Source organism: Oncorhynchus kisutch, linkage group LG14 (genome assembly GCF_002021735.2).
Source record: "Oncorhynchus kisutch isolate 150728-3 linkage group LG14, Okis_V2, whole genome shotgun sequence".
Taxonomy (NCBI): Eukaryota; Metazoa; Chordata; class Actinopteri; order Salmoniformes; family Salmonidae; genus Oncorhynchus; species Oncorhynchus kisutch.
In genome coordinates, this window is record NC_034187.2 from 68,263,425 (window position 1) to 68,281,032 (window position 17,608).

Below are 17,608 nucleotides of genomic sequence, written 5' to 3' on the forward strand. Positions count from 1 at the left end.
ACTGGGGAAAGTCCAATTCTGAACTGAATTTAAAAAAGTGCAATACCACAGACTAAATGCTCTTTGTTCATTACTACAAAATGCACCTCTTTTTATGGTACAGTATATTTGACAAAAAAAGCAATGCTGTAAACATGACACTGGCGGGGCTATATTTTTCGTTCAAACACAGTTTTATCCTGCTTCAAGGTGTAGTTCACTATTTTACAACTTGATGTAAGGTAGTTCTTCACCCTGAAAGTAGTGGGTCAAGAGAAACTAGTGGGTGGGTCAAGAGAAACAGCCATTACAAACCTCAATTAATTTTAGCCATCAAAAGCTAACAATCAATGGAAGTGATGGGGGAATGTGAGCATAGCCTAACACTGTAACAGTTTCTTGTGAAATGAGTTTAATAGCCTAACTCTTAGATCTGCGGGTCGCCTGGAGCTCGTCTGCTTGTGGCGTTACTTGCCAATGACATATGGCGGTTGGGAGAGCAGACAGGAGGACTGTTGCCATCGTGGCTGTGCCGGGACACAGACCTCAGCTCTCCTATTGAGTCTGGGCTATGAGGTCTGCTCATTCTCTTGAGGTCCGGCTTAGAGAAGGCCCTGGCTCGGCTGGCAGCTAAGCTGCAGCGTGGCTTCATTCTTATTGTCCCAGGGTAGGAGTCCCCACTATTTGAGCCATTCCCTTCCACCACTGTGGAACAGTTCCATGGGGCACTGACCCGTCGTGGTTTCCTCACAATGACCGAAAGGGTCGGACATGAGGAGACATCTACCCCGGGGTACTCGGAGTCCTGTGAATTGAAGCCCACATGGTGGGGGAGATGGGCGAGAGGATCTACGTGGCGGGGTAGAGGATCCATGTGATAGGGTCGAGGGTGCATGACAAGGTCCTCTGGCTCATCCACATAGGGAGACCGAGTCATCTCACTGCTGGTGTTTGAGTTGCTGTTGTGCTCAGTAGGACTTGGCAACACTCCCTCCTTACTGTCTGTATTGTGGCTGTCAGTACCTGGCTTGACTCCAGGGTCCCCCTGAATGGGAACAAAGGCAGAAGAGGCATTGAGGAGGGGATACGTGGGTCCATTACCCTGCTTCTCCAGCAGGAATGTGTACCCACTCTGTGCTGTGTGGATAGTAGGCTTGGGGCCCACAGAGGTGGCCCCCATGTTAACCTGTTGCACAACAGAGTTTCTTTTGGACTTGCTAACATAGTAGTCATCCAGGTCATCCTTGAGATGTGTTTGATAGGCCAGGATGCCCTTCTTGAGCTTCTTGTAGCTCAGGTGCATGATCTCCAAGAGGCTGAGGAAGAGGGACACGGCAGCGATGCCCTGCATGAACATCATGAATATGTTTTTTTCCGTGGGCCTGGAGACAAAGCAGTCCACCACATTTGGGCAGGGCTCCCTCTTGCACTTAAATAGAGGGTCCAGGTGGTGGCCATAAAGGAGGTACTGGCACAGCATGAAGCCCACCTCCACCACAGACCGAGTGATGATGTGGGCCACGTAGGTCTGTAGCAGGGACCCCCTCAGTGGGGCCTTGTTGAGCTTCCCCAGATCCAGTTGTCTCATCTCCCTCTCGATACGTCTCCGCACCTCAATCAGCTCCACTTCCACCGCCTCCAGCTCCCGACGCAGAGCCGCCTTCTTAGTGTGACGCGTCTTCTCCAGAGCTCGCAGCTGGTAGATGGCGTGGCCCATGTAAACCAGAGAGGGCGAGGAGACGAAGATGACCTGGAGAACCCAGTAGCGGATGAGAGAGATGGGGAAGGCTCGGTCGTAGCACACATTGCGGCACCCTGGCTGTTCTGTGTTGCAGATGAAGTCGGCCTGCTCATCGTTCCACACGCCTTCTGCAGCAACGCCAAGTGCTAGCATCCGGAAGATGAAGAGGATGGTCAGCCAGGTCTTTCCCACCATGGTAGAGTGGATATGCACTTCCTCCAAGATCCCACCGAGGAAGTTCCAATCTCCCATCTTCACAGGGGTTTTGCTTATTGACGGGAAAAGGTCTTTGTTACTTAAAAAGTAGAGACAATATGGAAATAGAATGTCAAAGTTAAGTGTATGGTGAGGTCAATAATAATACATAGCACAATGTGTAAACAATGTTCAAAGAATTCCTGGCTTCATTTGATTATATGAATTAGTATTGATGATGATAATGACTATCATTACAATGATTGGTAATTGGAGAAAAAATATAGAATATTAATAATTAGCCTGCCATTGTGTCAGGTTTATTGGACAAAAAAATAAATTGGGACATGTGTAATGGATATAGGAGACGAAAGCAGCGGGAAGTCGTTTGGGGGGTGCCTGCGCAGAAGACTTCTATATCGGTCCACTAATATAAGACTAGTAAAGGCCTAGTGCATTACCTTTATTTTTTTACAACTAAATGCATTTGGGTGTTTAACAGCATGATAATTATCTGTACAAAATAATTTATCTGATAATACTTGTGGAATATGAAAGTTTCTTGAATTACTTTGTAAATGCAAATGATTTCTATGTGGGAACTGAAATGGTCTATTCATTCCTTTTCCATTTTAGTAGCTGCAGAGCAATTTACAGTAGTTAGTGCATACATGTTCATGCTGGTCGCCCATGGGAATCGAACCCACAACCCTAGCATTGCACGTTCTCTGCTCTACCAACTGAGCCACATCGCATCAAAAACAAGTTGTTTTTCTTCATGCTCAGTCTACAGGTACAAACCTAGATGAACAGCCTATTTATATTCATTGGTTTGTACGGATGGTAAATTAATTCTGCTCAAAAAGTAGTTGTTTTCCATGTTATTTGATCAAGAAAAATATTTAATTTGACGAATGTTTTGTCTGTCCATAATTTTGCACCTTTTGATGTAAATGTTTGAGGACAGGGTTTTATTGTTCCTGGATTGCATTAGAATGACAATCGCAGAGAAAGGGACAGGGCAAAAATGATTAGAATATGGCAAATATCAGTACATTTTTGCATTCTATCCATGCTTGCTTTCCAGTGCTAGCTGAGACATGAAATAGATAGGCTGTCGACCATTTATTTTTGCGCAATTTGTCTAAATGGCTGATGGAAACACTTCAATGGAAACACTATGACGTCATTAAGTCCAGCTGTTTTCGTCAACACAATAGTTAAATGGCAACACACCCTAGCAGGCAATTGCCGCATCGATTTTCTATGCGAACTTAAATGTCGAAAACTGGAATGGAAACATGATGATCATTTGTCCTAATTATAATGATAATATAATAATTAGGTAACACAATATCAAATAAAATGATCAATAACATTAAGCTGTTATATCATTCATATTTAGCCTATTTGCAGACCAGTTAATTGCATCATTTACAAGTTACAGAGAAAAAAATCAATGAGAATGACAATCATCAAAATGTAGTTCTCTTTGAGAGTTTAAGTCAGGAGGCCTCTGCTGGGAAAATAATGTATTTATTCATATGTTAAAATTCAATCTAAAATAACACAAATAAACGTACCTTTCATTTGGGAAATAAGATGTACATAAACAGAAACGTTTTACCAAAATATTCCTTCGTTCGATGCAGTCCCGTGCTCATTGTCAATCTCTTTATATTTATCAGAAAAAATGCATATGCCCTCATTAACGATGGGCTACAATCCCGACCCTGATGAAATGAAAACAAAATAAAAACCAGCCTGTGGCTTTAGTTGGTAAGAACTATATAGGCTGCCAAGATGAATCAATTGTACTATTTGTTTTCGTTTACCTTGCAGCTGTATGCATAGACTGCGGGTGGTGGGGGGCCCTGTGCGTCATCGGGCGATGGGGGGACCGTCAAGAAATATTCAATAGTTTTTCTATTTGTGGCTGCTCCTAGAGGACCTAGAACCCATGGTGACCTTCGGTGGCGCTCTGCCCGGTGATGCCTGTGGAATATGATGTTTTGTGTATGGTACACCGACACTGAGCCAGAGCATTGCCCCCAGTAGCTCTGACTGCATGTCGGAGGGGTTCCTGTAGTTACATAAAACATCTACAAAGTCAAATATACTGTGTCTGAATTGGATTAACTATCCTGCCGGTGGTTACTAAAAGTGATGCCTACTTTGGGAACAAGTAGAAAACAATTAGAAACAACCCCATCCTCAATTCAAAGTATTTTGAATATCTCCTCCCCGAATGTGTACTCTTCTTAATTAATGTATTTCAATTCTAGTAGTTGATTGGTCAGGAGTATGTTGCAGAATTAATCAATTTGGAGAATGATAGTTCAGTCAAACTCAAATCTCAACAAACTACTGTGTTGGTAACAATTGTAGAACGTGTAACATTTGTATGTTTCATAGTGAGACAGACTGAACAGGAAAGCTCATTTTCTTTCATTCATCCATGAGGTAGCTGTATTGCACAATACCTGTCAACCATTTTCTCAGTTTGTTGCCCAAGGCAATGATAGCCACACACCATCAATCAATGAGCTTCAGAATGAACCGCTGAAACCTACAACCATACAGTAAAGCATACTCAATAATTTTGTTTGTACATTTCCCAAACACAATTTAACACAATACTGGCACATAATCATGGAGATATCAATGCTACAGGTTTCAAAACTGCCATAAAGACAGGCTGCAATTGATTGTATTTTGTTTAACAAAACTGTCCACATATAATTTATCTTACCTTGTTCTGCAATGTCAAGCTGCTTGTAAACATATTTAGAAATATTTATCTATCTTCCACCTCCAATTAAAGTGATATTTCTAGTCATAGTTGATCCTCAAAACAAATGTATTCTATCCCAGTCATTTATTCCACTGGCTTTTAAAGTATTTTTAATGTGTGTTTTTGTTCTACATGGTTATTTTTAGTATTACATTGTTATTGATTACTGCATTGTTGGGTTTAGAGCTTGCAAGAAAGGCATTTCACTGTAGTGCAGGTGACATTAAAACTTGAAACAAAAATTTGAATCCCACACCAATGTTTGTTTTTTTTGCTTGGATATTGGATGAAATGTGGGGAATTATAAAGGAAACATGTATATGTGATGTACACAACTTTATTAGTGTATATACATATTATAAATAGCATTTAATCACAAATGTACTATAAAAGACTGATTCTAATATGTACAGTATAAAAACTAAGATAATTCTGGCTTGTCACAGCCTCTTGCTGAAACCTCACTGTCACCATTTGTTCACTTCATAATTCAAGGGATTTGGGTCTGGGGCCTATATTTTTGTCTCTTAGTTGCTCTTCACATATACAAGTCCAAGTGAATGCGTGTCATACTATATGAGAGCATTTCCACAATGGCACACTACACTTTTGGATCAATACATTTTCTCCGTCCTGAGGATCAATAGGTTATGTCTGATTTCATACATGGATGACTCCATGAATCAAATGAATATGGTCACCCCAGCTATTGCATGTTTTTTAAAATTCTATGTATAGGAAATTAATGGGTATGGCTTGTTGGCAGGTTTGATTTTGTTGACTGCCCGGTGGCCTATTAATACTGCTTGAAGCAGCCAATCCAGGCCCTTTTTGAGTTTCAATGAGGTAAGAGCACCTTATTATGCAATTTATGTGTGTGAAAAAAGGCTACCTCAAGGCTGGCTCTCTTTGCTACTGAAATATGTTAAAGCCATATGAACATTTGAAGTTACTGTACATGAAGTTTGTCTGGATGTCGCTGTCTGTTTTAGCTTAATCTACTATTGTTATTCTCTTATAGAGCTCGCAGCTTGTAGTCCTAAAAAACGGAAATGAGTTAGCATTTTCTACCCGTTTCATTGGCCATTCCTGTTGGGGAAATTAATGTGGTTTTGAGATAAAAGCTGAAAATAAGGTCTCCTATGATTGTGTTTACAAACCTTTTCAGTGTCAATCCAAAAACCATACAGAAACATATCCCCATAGGGTTTGGCCAATGAGTCATGGAAGAGTTAGCGCCTACAAAAAAACATGAATATTGCAGCTTTGGAGTGAAATAGAAAAAACAGAAATTGATACGCGCCTCTTCAACCTCAGGAGGCTGAAGAAATTTGGCTTGTCACCTAAAGCACTAACAAACTTCTACAGATGCACAATCGAGAGCATCCTGTCGGGCTGTATCACCGCCTGGTACGGCAACTGCTCCGCCCACAACCGTAAGGCTCTCCAGAGGGTAGTGAGGTCTGCACAACGCATCACCGGGGGCAAACTACCTGCCCTCCAGGACACCTACACCACCCGATGTTACAGGAAGGCCATAAAGATCATTAAGGACAACAACCACCCGAGCCACTGCCTGTTCACCCCGCTATCATCCAGAAGGCGAAGTCAGTACAGGTGCATCAAAGCTGGGACCGAGAGACTGAAAAACAGCTTCTATCTCAAGGCCATCAGACTGTTAAACAGCCACCACTAACATTGAGTGGCTGCTGCCAACATACTGACTCAACTCCAGCCACTTTAATAATGGGAATTGATGGGAAATGATGTAAAATATATCACTAGCTACTTTAAACAATGCTACCTAATATGTTACATACCCTACATTATTCATCTCATATGTATACGTATATACTGTACTCTATATCATCTACTGCATCTTTATGTAATACATGTATCACTAGCCACTTTAACTATGCCACTTTGTTTACATACTCATCTCATATGTATATACTGCACTCAATACCATCTACTGTATCTTGCCTATGCCGCTCTGTACATCACTCATTCCTATATCTTTATGTACATATTCTTTATCCCCTTACACTTGTGTCTATAAGGTAGTAGTTTTGGAATTGTTAGCTAGATTACTTGTTGGTTATTACTGCATTGTCGGAACTAGAAGCACAAGCATTTCGCTACTCGCATTAACATCTGCTAACCATGTGTATGTGACAAATAAAATTTGATTTGTATAGCTCAAATGTCGTTGTGATTGGTAGACTGGAGTTTCCTGTTGTGTAAATTGTAAAGAAAACAAGCCTGAAAACTAGGAATTTTCTCTCCCTGATACCAATTGTTCAGCAATCAGAACTGTGTACTTGGACAGTATATTGAATGTATTCCACGCTTTTCATATTCATCTTTCATGGTCTGATATTCTCCATAACTATGAACAATGTGCTTTATACTACTCAGAATGGCCAGTGTGGCCCCCTGGTACTCCATTTGCTACAATGTAACACCTGTGTGACATGACCCATATTAGGCTTACTTCATTTACTCTCACAAGAATTACATTCAAAATGATTCCCTTCAAATCAAGTATTTATTCAATGTTATAATTGTGTTCAACAAAACTGACCTTAAAACACAGTAGTTAGGACAATATTTTTGTAAAGATTCAGGGTATTATTTTGGTACAAATGTGATAGAGCTACTTATATAGCAGAGAGCAACTCCATCCACAACACAACTGGAGAATTAAAAATAAATCAAATGGCATGTCTTAATGGTAGGCAGTTTATGCAGACACACAGTTTACATTTGAATGGTTAAAATCTGTTATTTCGACTTCAACCCATCCATTAAGGCGTACAATCCCTGTATTCAGTGGTGTGATGTAACACAACGTAATCCCTCCTCACCAAATCACAGAACACACCACCTATACTACAGGGTCACCTAACTAAACTCTCCCCAAAAAATATCAGACAGTAAACTCATTTGATATAAAATCACAAGTAATCATTCAATAAATCAAATATACAAAAAGAGTACATAGGGCCAGCTACAGAATAAAAACATTGCGCATGCCTCCACTCATTGTAGAGTTCCATTACAAACCTCAAGGGCCCAGGTATATTGTAGCCAATTCAGGGGGATGGGTAGCCATTTCACCAAGAGAGCCAAACCTTTTGATGAGGTTGCTAGGTATTGGGTTACGGTCACTACCAGAATCAAGTCTATACAGATGTTTTATTCCAAACCAAGAGGTGACTGCAGTTTCACACATTTCAGCCTCCATTTTTTGCTGGCCTATAACAAAAACCCTCATCCAGTCTATCCCTGTAAGAAGGATCAAAACCAGTAAACAATTGAGCCCTTCCATCCATGTTTGGTTTTCTTGGGAGTAATAGCCTGCATATTTTACAAAGAGCTCAGTATACCAACACACACTCTGTGTTGGCATCTCCTCAATTGCAGCATAATCTGGTAGAATGTCTAAGAAGAACCCTAAAATATGTAAAACAAGGGTATCACCCAAAACAACTGTACAAAATAGGTATAAAGAAAAGCAAAACTGCAATTGACTGTAGTACACAAGTTCCACTGTTTAATATACCATTTACATAAAGCGCAAATAACTTTCATTTCTAAAATCAAAAGAAAACCACCTTTTCAAGTATGTTTTGTGAAAATAAAAAATGTAAAAAGGCATGTAGGGTTAAATGCTGCAGCAGTGAGTTTTGGCAGGTTAAATTGAACAGTGACGTCAGCCCAGCTTTCCACAACCCTTGAAAAGGTAAGTCCATTATCCATCTCCCAAAGAGCACATCCACACAAGTACAGTACAACTCAGACTATTGAGTGTTTTAAAAGGAAATTCATGTCACTGAAGTAGTGAAGAAAAACTGAGATTGAATGCAGCAGTCTTGAGGTGAGCGCAGGTAGCTTACTGTTAAGAGTTCATGAGACATCTGAAAAATAGAAACAAAATGTTGATTAAAACGGGCACGGGGGGAACCGAGGATAAAAAGTTTGTGTGCGTGTTTCGATTATCGTTGGAACTCACAGCTGGAGGGTCTAGCGCTATATTGTCGCATGATCTGGTCATGTGTGAACTTCACAAACGATTCATATTGTTCTGGGAAGGAACCAAAAACATAAAAATGATCTACGAGTCGTCATACCATGAGATGGCCTGTATTCATAAAGCGTCTCAGAGTAGGAGTGCCGATCTAGGATCAGGTCGCCCATGTTCATGTAATATTATTCATTATGAACCAATAAGCAAAACAGATCCTAGATCAGTGGCGCTCCTACTCTGAGATGCTTTATGAATACGGGCCCATATCTGTAATAAGGAAGTCAGAGTCAGCATACCCGCCAGCTTAGTGTTCAGGATCTGTTCATACTCTTCACAGATGGTCTCCTCGTGGTCTTTGAGGATTCGTTCACACAGGGAGCCTACCTGGCGCAATGTGAAGCAGGGCTGGTCCCTCTTCATAGACACTCCTGGGGAAACCATAACATGACAAGGAATGAGCTTTTGTCTGACAACTGCATACACAATCTGGTTAAAAAGATACGCCCAATTAGGTCTGGTTTACTTCTGCAAGTGTTGAGACATTGAGAATAAACAACAAATGCAAAGGTGAATGTGAGTCATCTTTTCTTAAGAATTTTACTTTGTGGCTCTTCTTCCCCACACCACAAACAAGAGAGAGCATGTTGAGTTGACTGTTATTCACCCTTATAGTAAGTTTATTTGTAATCAGATGCTGACAGCATCTTCAGCTTGGTGAGGGCTAACTGCTTGAAAACAGACCTGATGGGGAGCTTGGTGCCATGAAACCAGAGCTTTGTCCTGGGCCATCACTTGGAGTCTGGGACTCACTCTGGTTGAAGGCCTCCTCAAGTTGGCACCGTCGCTGGTAACGGCTATATTCTTGCCTAAGATTCTGGACGATCTGCTCTGTGGATGGAAAAACAACTAAAGTCAGCTTAACATGGTTGGCTTACCCTGGAAAGCGTGTTTCCTCAGGCAACAGCCCAGGCCTCACATCTATATTGGGTGTGACGAAGCATGAAACATGGTCACATAGGTTGATTGGGTGCATGGCTATCAAACACATGATCAACTTGGTACCTGGATGGAAGCATGAATGATTTCCTAGCCAGATATTATCATCAACTTGAAGCTACGCTGTTATACAGGATATCTATGTTAGTTACAATCAGGACTGGGTTCATTCTGGACAACTAGAAAGTGGGTAACATTAGTTAGCTATATGCCCATCTAGAACATCATGATAGTTTTGCTTCAATGTTTGGCCTACTAACTACAACCTGTAAATCGGGTTCATTATTAGATAGATAACGTTAGCTAGATAGCCTGCTAAATGATAATGTATGATCTCATATTTTACTATTCGCTAATTTCAGCCACTGCACTGGCGCTAGCTAGCTACAATGGCCACCATCTAACGTTAGCTAATTATTAAAAAATTATATTCAGGCAAACAAGTAACCTGGGGTAAGTCTATGTTCTCCTCCACAAGTTGATTGGGGAGACATCGAACTGTCACCGGTAGCAGAAAGCAGGTTACACCGCTTTGGCGAGGGGTTGACTGGGGTCCCTGGCAGAGGGTTGCACCTTCGCCGTTTTGGAGATTGAGGGCTGTGAAGGGCCTCAAACTCAATTGAACGCTTCAAAGTAGCTCCGCACGCCATGCTAGCTAACTTAATCCAGAAAACAATGTTTTTCGGTCAGCAAAAATTCCGGATAGCTGCTAATAACGAGTAAATGTAGGTTATCAGTTTGTCCGTCTTGTGCTTTCTTATGTTCTTATATCTTGCCGGTGTCTGGGAAATCGCTTATTCGCTAACACAGGCTTCGGCTAAATAAAAACGTTCAAGGGGCGTCTTCTTCCCTCGAGTTTAATGTACGATGTCACACCTTTACCGCCACCCACTGGCACTGGGATGAGAAGAGGCTTTTACATTTTATTTAACTAGGCAAGTCAGTTAATTAAGAACAAATTGTTATTTTCAAAGACGGCCTAGAAACAGTGGGTTAACTGCCTTGTTCAGGAGCAGAACGATATATTTTTATATTGTCAGCTCAGGATTCAATCTTGCAACCTTTCGGTTACTAGTCCAACGCTCTAACCACTAGGCTACCTGCTCTTTATTTAACTGAGCAAAATTATTGATACTTATTATATTATTATCCTATAAGAGCTCTTTGTCACTTCCCACGAGCCGGGTTGTGACAGAAACCCACACTCATTGTTATGTTTAATAAATGTATCGAATAGTGTGTGGCAGGTTTACAATGATGGCAAAAAACAACCTTTGAGAGTGCGCTGACCCTGGTGCTAGAGAGGGTACTCAGCTGGAGGTTGAATGTTTGAAGGGGTACAGGGTTATACAAAGTTTGGAACCACTTTCTAGAGAAATAAAGGCACTTTATTTTCTAGAGAATTAAAGGCACGACAAACTATTGTAGGTAGCTACAATGCAATGCCATGTGTCATAACCGGGGGTCACTCAACTGGTTGAGTATATTTAGGCCAGTATCTTCAAAATATGGTTCTGACCTAGTTAGTTATTTAGTGATGCATTTGTAACAAAGCATGATTTTTATTTGTCATATTTTGAATCTCATACCAGCTGACAAAGTAAAGTCAGCATGGTAGGTGGGGAAAGGAGCAACGTTCTATTACCATGTTCAGAGGACCAAGTCAACACCCTGAAAAGCAGGGGTACGGAACCAGTCTGCTATCAAAATGGAAATGCAGCATCAAGGAGCAGTGTGACGGTTAATGGGGGATCATCCTAACTCTGCTCACAACAAGATGGCACAAGCAGAGACCAAGAACAATATCTATTTTCTCCTGTATGACCAGTGGTGTTGTGTCTTCTGACTTCAACACACTGCTGGCTTCCCAGAGCCACAAGTTCAGAGAGCCGCCCATTCCTAGTGTTCTACCAAAGCCACCCAGTCACTGGGTGTCACACCCTGTGGCCATTGGTGACCACCATGAAACAATTGCATGCCAGCTTAAGAGCCTCCTCAAGGTCCAGTCCTAGTCTGAGATACCAGGGTTGTATTCATTAGTGAACATCGTAGCAAAAAGTTTTGCAACAGAAAATGTAAACACACAGTTTTTATTGGTGAGTTCAGGTAGTTCCTCCCTGTTTGGTTCCTAGTGAATACGACTCAGCTTAAGGTTCAGTGATGATTTAGCCTACTTATTGAGTCTTGCATTTTTATTCATTCTGGTCTGGAGATACACTTATTTATAACCAATTTTACAACATTCAGTTGATGCATTTATAGCATTCAGTTGACTGACTCACAACTGAACACATTGGCAATGGAAGTAAACTGGCAAGATGTCAAAGTAAATCTCATTTGAATAATCAGGTAAATTGCCAATATGCCTATATTGATGAATGATTAAAGAGGATGAGTGTGGCACATACAGTACAAACCTTTCATAGAATATATATGCTGTATCATTTTCTAATGCTCTACATCATTTATACTGAACAAAAATATAAAAATATATATTTCAAAGATTTTACAGAGTTTACAGTTCATATAAGTTCATATAAGGCAATCAGTCAATTGGAATAAATTCATTAGGCCCTAATGTACAGATTTCACATGACTGGAAATACAGATATGCATCTGTTGGTCACAGATACCTTAAAAAAATCAGAAAACCAGTCAGTATCTGGTGTGATCCCCATTTGCGTCATGCAGCGCGACACATCTCCTTCGCATAGAGTTGATCAAGCTGTTGATTGTTGTTGTTTTTTTTACCCCTTTTTCTCCCCAATTCCGTGGTATGATTGTGGCCTGTGGAATGTTGTCCCACTCCTCTTCAATGGCTGTGCGAAGTTACTGGATATTGGCGGGAACTGGAACACGCTGTCGTACACATCGATACAGATCATCCCAAACATGATTAATGAGTGACATGTCTGGTGAGTATGCAGGCCATGGAAGAACTGGGTCATTTTCATCTTCCAGGAATGGTGTACAGATCCTTGCGACATGGGGCAGTGCATTATCATGCTGAAACATGAGGTGATGGCTGCGGATGAATGGCACGACAATGGGCCTCAGGATCTCGTCACGGTATCTCTGCATTCAAATTGCCATCGATAAAATACAATTGTGTTCGTTGTCTGTAGATTATGCCTGCCCATACCATAACCCCACCGCCACGAAGGGGCACTATGTTCACAATGTTGACATCAGCTAACCACTCGCCCACACAGCGCCATACACGTGATCTGCGGTTGTGAGGCCGGTTGGAAGTACTGCTAAATTCTCTAAAACAACGTTGGAGGCGGCTTATGGTAGAGAAATTAACATTCAATTATCTGCCAAAAGCCCTGGTGGACATTTCTGCAGTCAGCATGCCAATTGCACACTCCCTCAAAACTTGAGACATCTGTGGCATTGTGTTGTGTGACAAAACTGCACATTTTAGAGTGGCCTATTATTGTCCCCAGGACAAGGTGCACCTGTGTTATGATCATGCTGTTTAATCAGATTCTTGACGCACCACACCTGTCAGGTGGATGGATTATCATGGCAAATGAGAAATGCTCACTAACAGGGATGTAAATAAATGTGTTCAAAAAATTTGAGAAAAATAAGCTTTTTGTGTGTATGGAACATTTCTTGGATCTTTTATTTCAGCTCATGAGATCAACACTTTACATGTTGCACTTCAATATTTGTTCAGTGCACTTAGAAGTGGATGGAAAGTGAGTGTTTCTATTGATCATCCTTAAGATGTTTCTACAACTTGATTGGAGTCCACCTGATGTAAATTCAATTGATTGGACATGATTTGGAAAGGCACACACCTATCTATATAAGATACCACCGTTGATCAGAGCAAAAACCAAGCCATGAGGTGGAAGAAATTGTCTGTAGAGCTCAGAGAAAGGATTGTGTCGAGGCACAGATCTAGGGAAGGGTACCAAAACATTTCTGCAGCATTGAAGGTCCCCAAGAACTTACTGGCCTCCATCATTCTTAAACGATGGTGGACATTCCTGCAGAAAAAGTTTGGAACCACCATGACTTTTCCTATAGCTGGCCGCCTGGCCAAACTGAGCAATTGGGGGAGAAGGTCCTTGGTCAGGGACATGACCAAGAACCCGATGGTCACTCCGACAGAGCTCCAGTGTTCCTCTGTGGAGATGGGGAAAACTTCTAGAAGGACACCCATCTCTGCAGCACTCCCCCAATCAGTCCTTTATGGTAGAGTGGCCAGGTGGAAGCCACTCCTCAGTAAAAGGCACATGACAGCCCGCTTGGATTTTGCCAAAAGGCACCTAATGACTCTCAGACCATGAGAAACAAATTCTCTGGTCTGACAAAACCAAGATTGAACTCTTTGGCCTGAATGTCAAGCGTCACTTCTAGAGGAAACCTCCCTACGGTGAAGCATGGTGGTGGCAGCATCATGCTGTGGGGATGTTTTTCAGCGGCAGGGACTGGCAGATTAGTCAGGATCAAGGGAAATATGAACAGAGCAAAGTACAGAGATCCTTGATGAAAACCTGGTCCAGAGCGCTCAGGACATCAGACTGAGGTGAAGGTTCACCGACCCTAAGCACACAGCCAAAACAACACAGGAGGGGCTTTGGGACAAGTCTCTTAATGTCCTTGAGTGGCCCAGCCAGAGCTCGGACTTGAACCCGATCGAACATCTCTAGAGATACCTGAAAATAGCTGTGCAGTAACGCTCTCCATCCAGCCTGACAGAGCTTGAGAGGATCTGGAGAGAAGAATGGGAAAAACTCCCAAATACAGGTATGCCAAGCTTGTAGCGTCATACCCAAGAAGACTTGAGGCTGTAATCGCTGCCAAAGGTGCTGAGGGTCTGAGTACTTATGTAAATGAGATATTTCCATTTATTTTTAAATTTGGACATTTACAAAATGTTCTAAAAAACTTTTTTTGCTTCGTCATTATTTTGTGTAGATTCATGAGTATTTAAAAATAAAGTTGAATCCATTTTAGAATAAGGCTGTAACATAACAATGTGTGTGTGTATACAGTGCCTTGCAAAAGTATTCATCCCCTTTGCATTTTTCCAAATTTGTTGCATTACAGCCTGTAATTTAAATAGATTTTTATTTGGATTTCATGTAATGGACAGACACAAAATAATCAAATTTGGTGAAGTGAAATTTAAAAAATTACTTGTTTAAAAAAAATTCTAAACAATTCCAAATGGAAAAAGTGGTGCGTGCATATGTATTCACCCCCTTTACTATGAAGCCCCTAAATAAGATCTAGTACAACCAATTACCTTCAGTAGTCACATAATTAGCTAAATAAAGTCCACCTGTGTGCAATCTAAGTGTCACATGATCTCAGTATACAGTCACCTGTTCTGAAAGGTCCCAGAGTCTGCAACACCACTAAGCAAGGGGTACCACCAAGCAAGTGGCACCATGAAGAGCAAGGAGCTCTCCAAACAGGTCAGGGACAAAGTTGTGGAGAAGTACAGATCAGGGTTGGGTTATAAAAAATATCCAAAACTTTGAACATCCTACGGAGGACCATTAATTCCGTCATTAAAAAATGGAAAGAATATGGCACCACAACAAACCTGCCAAGAGAGGGCCGCCCACCAAAACTCAGGGACCAGGCGTGGAGGGCATTAATTAGAGAGGCAACAAAGAGACCAAACATAACCCCGAAGGAGCTGCAAAGCTCCACAGTGGAGATTGGACTATCTGTCCATAGGACCACTTTAAGCCGTACACTCCACAGAGCTGGGCTTTACGGAAGAGTGGCCAGAAAAAAGCCATTGCTTTAAGAAAATTGTGGGAGACTCCCCAAACATATGGAAGAAGGTACTCTGGTCAGATGAGACTAAAATTGAGCTTTTTGGCCATCAAGGAAAATGCTAAGTCTGGCGCAAACCCAACACCACTCATCACCCTGAGAATACCATCCCCACAGTGAAGCATGGTGGCAGCGTCATGCTGTGGGGATGTTTTTCATCGGCAGGGACTGGTCAGAATTGGTCAAAATTGAAGGAATGATGGATGGTACTAAATACAGGGAAATTCTTGAGGGAAACCTGTTTCAGTCTTCCAGAGATTTGAGACTGGGACGGAGGTTCACCTTCCAGCAGGACAATGACCCTAAGCGATACTGCTAAAGCAACACTCGAGTGGTTTAAGGGAAAACATTTAAATGTCTTTGAATGGCCTAGTCAAAGCCCAGACCTCAATCCAATTGAGAATCTGTGGTATGACTTAAAATTGCTTTACACCAGCAGAACTCATCCAACTTGAAGGAGCTGGAGCAGTTTAGCCTTGAAGAATGGGCAAAAATCCCAGTGGCTAGATGTGCCAAGCTTTTAGAGACATACCCCAAGAGACTTGCAGCTGTAATTGCTGCAAAAGGTGGCTCTACAAAGTATCGACTTGGGGGGGGGGGATAGTTATGAACGCTTAAGTTTTCAGTTTTTTTGTCTTATTTCTTGTTTGTTTCACAATAAAAAATATTTTGCATCTTCACAGTTGCATGTTGTGTAAATCAAATTATACAACACCCCCCCAAAAGCCATTTTAATTCCAGGTTGTAAGGCAACAAAATAGGAAAAATGCCAAGGGGGGTGAATACTTTCGCAAGCCACTGTACATCACGGCAGGCTAGGTTATACTTCTGTGTTTTGGGGGAGTCAGAGGAGTACTGGAATGTCGAATGAAGCAGCAGCCTTGTAGCAAAAGTGTGATTTTTGTTGTTGTTGTGATGCAAGTCTGCAGACCATGCTGCCCTGACCTCTTATATGCTTCCTAGCTTGGTCCCAGGGGCCTGTTGCACAAAACTAGGATAAGGGATTAAGCCAGGATATCTTGGTGATCCTGGCTCAATTGATCCGGTTGCACTAAAGATGGATAGGGGGCAGGAGGATATGTTATGGTATAAATTACCATGGAGATTTATTCTGTGGAGCTAGCCTGCTCCAGACCAGGCTAAATTCCAGGATCTATTTAATCTCATCCCTAATGTCAGTCAGCAGTCACCACAAATGGAAACCAATAGTTATTTCACTGCTCACTATACATTGTTATCACATATAACTAGACCCACTGTTATTTAAACGTTTGTGATCATTAATTTCAATGATTTTGGATAAAAAATGATTTTTAGATGTTGCTATCATTAGATAATTTACAGTTTCCCCATAGACTATAAGGCTATATATAAAATGATAGAATATTAGGGCCACAGAGGGGAAAAAAAACACAAGTCATAATATTGTAACCAGTTGTTTTAAAGGAGGACAGTTGTTAAAATGACAGATGTGGGGCATTTCGTGAAATTGTACTTCAGTATGGTTTCATAAACAAAGACATGCTGATGTGCCAGAATATTAAGTATCACATTGTCATAAGTATCAAAACTGTAAAAACAATATGTAGCTTTTCTGCAGAAAGAACCAGCCTCAAATTTATGACTTTATCCTTTTTCTTCAGTGTGGCCCTAGTACTCTGTCATATAAACAAATACACATTCCATATGAATATAAAAACACAATGTGTAACATTATGTTCCTTTATTGAATAAGGACAAAACAAAGCAGGTAAACCATCAGCTCCTTTCGAAACTGAAGTCAGTGACTCTACAAGATGGAAAGCACAGAATCCAAGCATATTATACAAAATGATACATACACATTCAAAGGTCTGTATATAACACACCCTGCATGTCTGCACACGAAAATAAATGCAGGACAAATCCATACACATCAACTGAACAGACAAATGAATGGATGCAGTAGCCTCCCTGCAGCCTTGTATTACACACAGTATACCGCACAAACATCATAAGAGGCCAAATTCGTCAAAAAACGAACCCAAAAAAACCCAAATTCCTCTGCCACCGCAGGACATATTTA

At 41.3% G+C, this 17,608-nt stretch overlaps 2 protein-coding genes across 2 annotated transcripts; both read right to left on the reverse strand.

The window, feature by feature from the left end:
* Positions 1 to 406: 406 nt before the first annotated feature.
* Positions 407 to 1,983, reverse strand: LOC109904408 (gap junction alpha-9 protein-like). Its single transcript, XM_020501653.2, has one exon. The coding sequence runs from the start codon at positions 1,970 to 1,972 to the stop codon at positions 407 to 409; it is 1,566 nt and encodes a 521-aa protein (XP_020357242.1). The 5' UTR covers positions 1,973 to 1,983.
* Positions 1,984 to 7,238: 5,255 nt separating this feature from the next.
* LOC109903435 (akirin-1) lies at positions 7,239 to 10,636 on the reverse strand. Its single transcript, XM_020500142.2, has 5 exons — positions 10,184 to 10,636; positions 9,481 to 9,627; positions 9,036 to 9,167; positions 8,725 to 8,796; positions 7,239 to 8,629 (listed from the first exon to the last, which is right to left on the reverse strand). The coding sequence occupies exons 1-5, from the start codon at positions 10,383 to 10,385 to the stop codon at positions 8,619 to 8,621; spliced, it is 564 nt and encodes a 187-aa protein (XP_020355731.1). The 5' UTR covers positions 10,386 to 10,636; the 3' UTR covers positions 7,239 to 8,618.
* Positions 10,637 to 17,608: the final 6,972 nt, after the last annotated feature.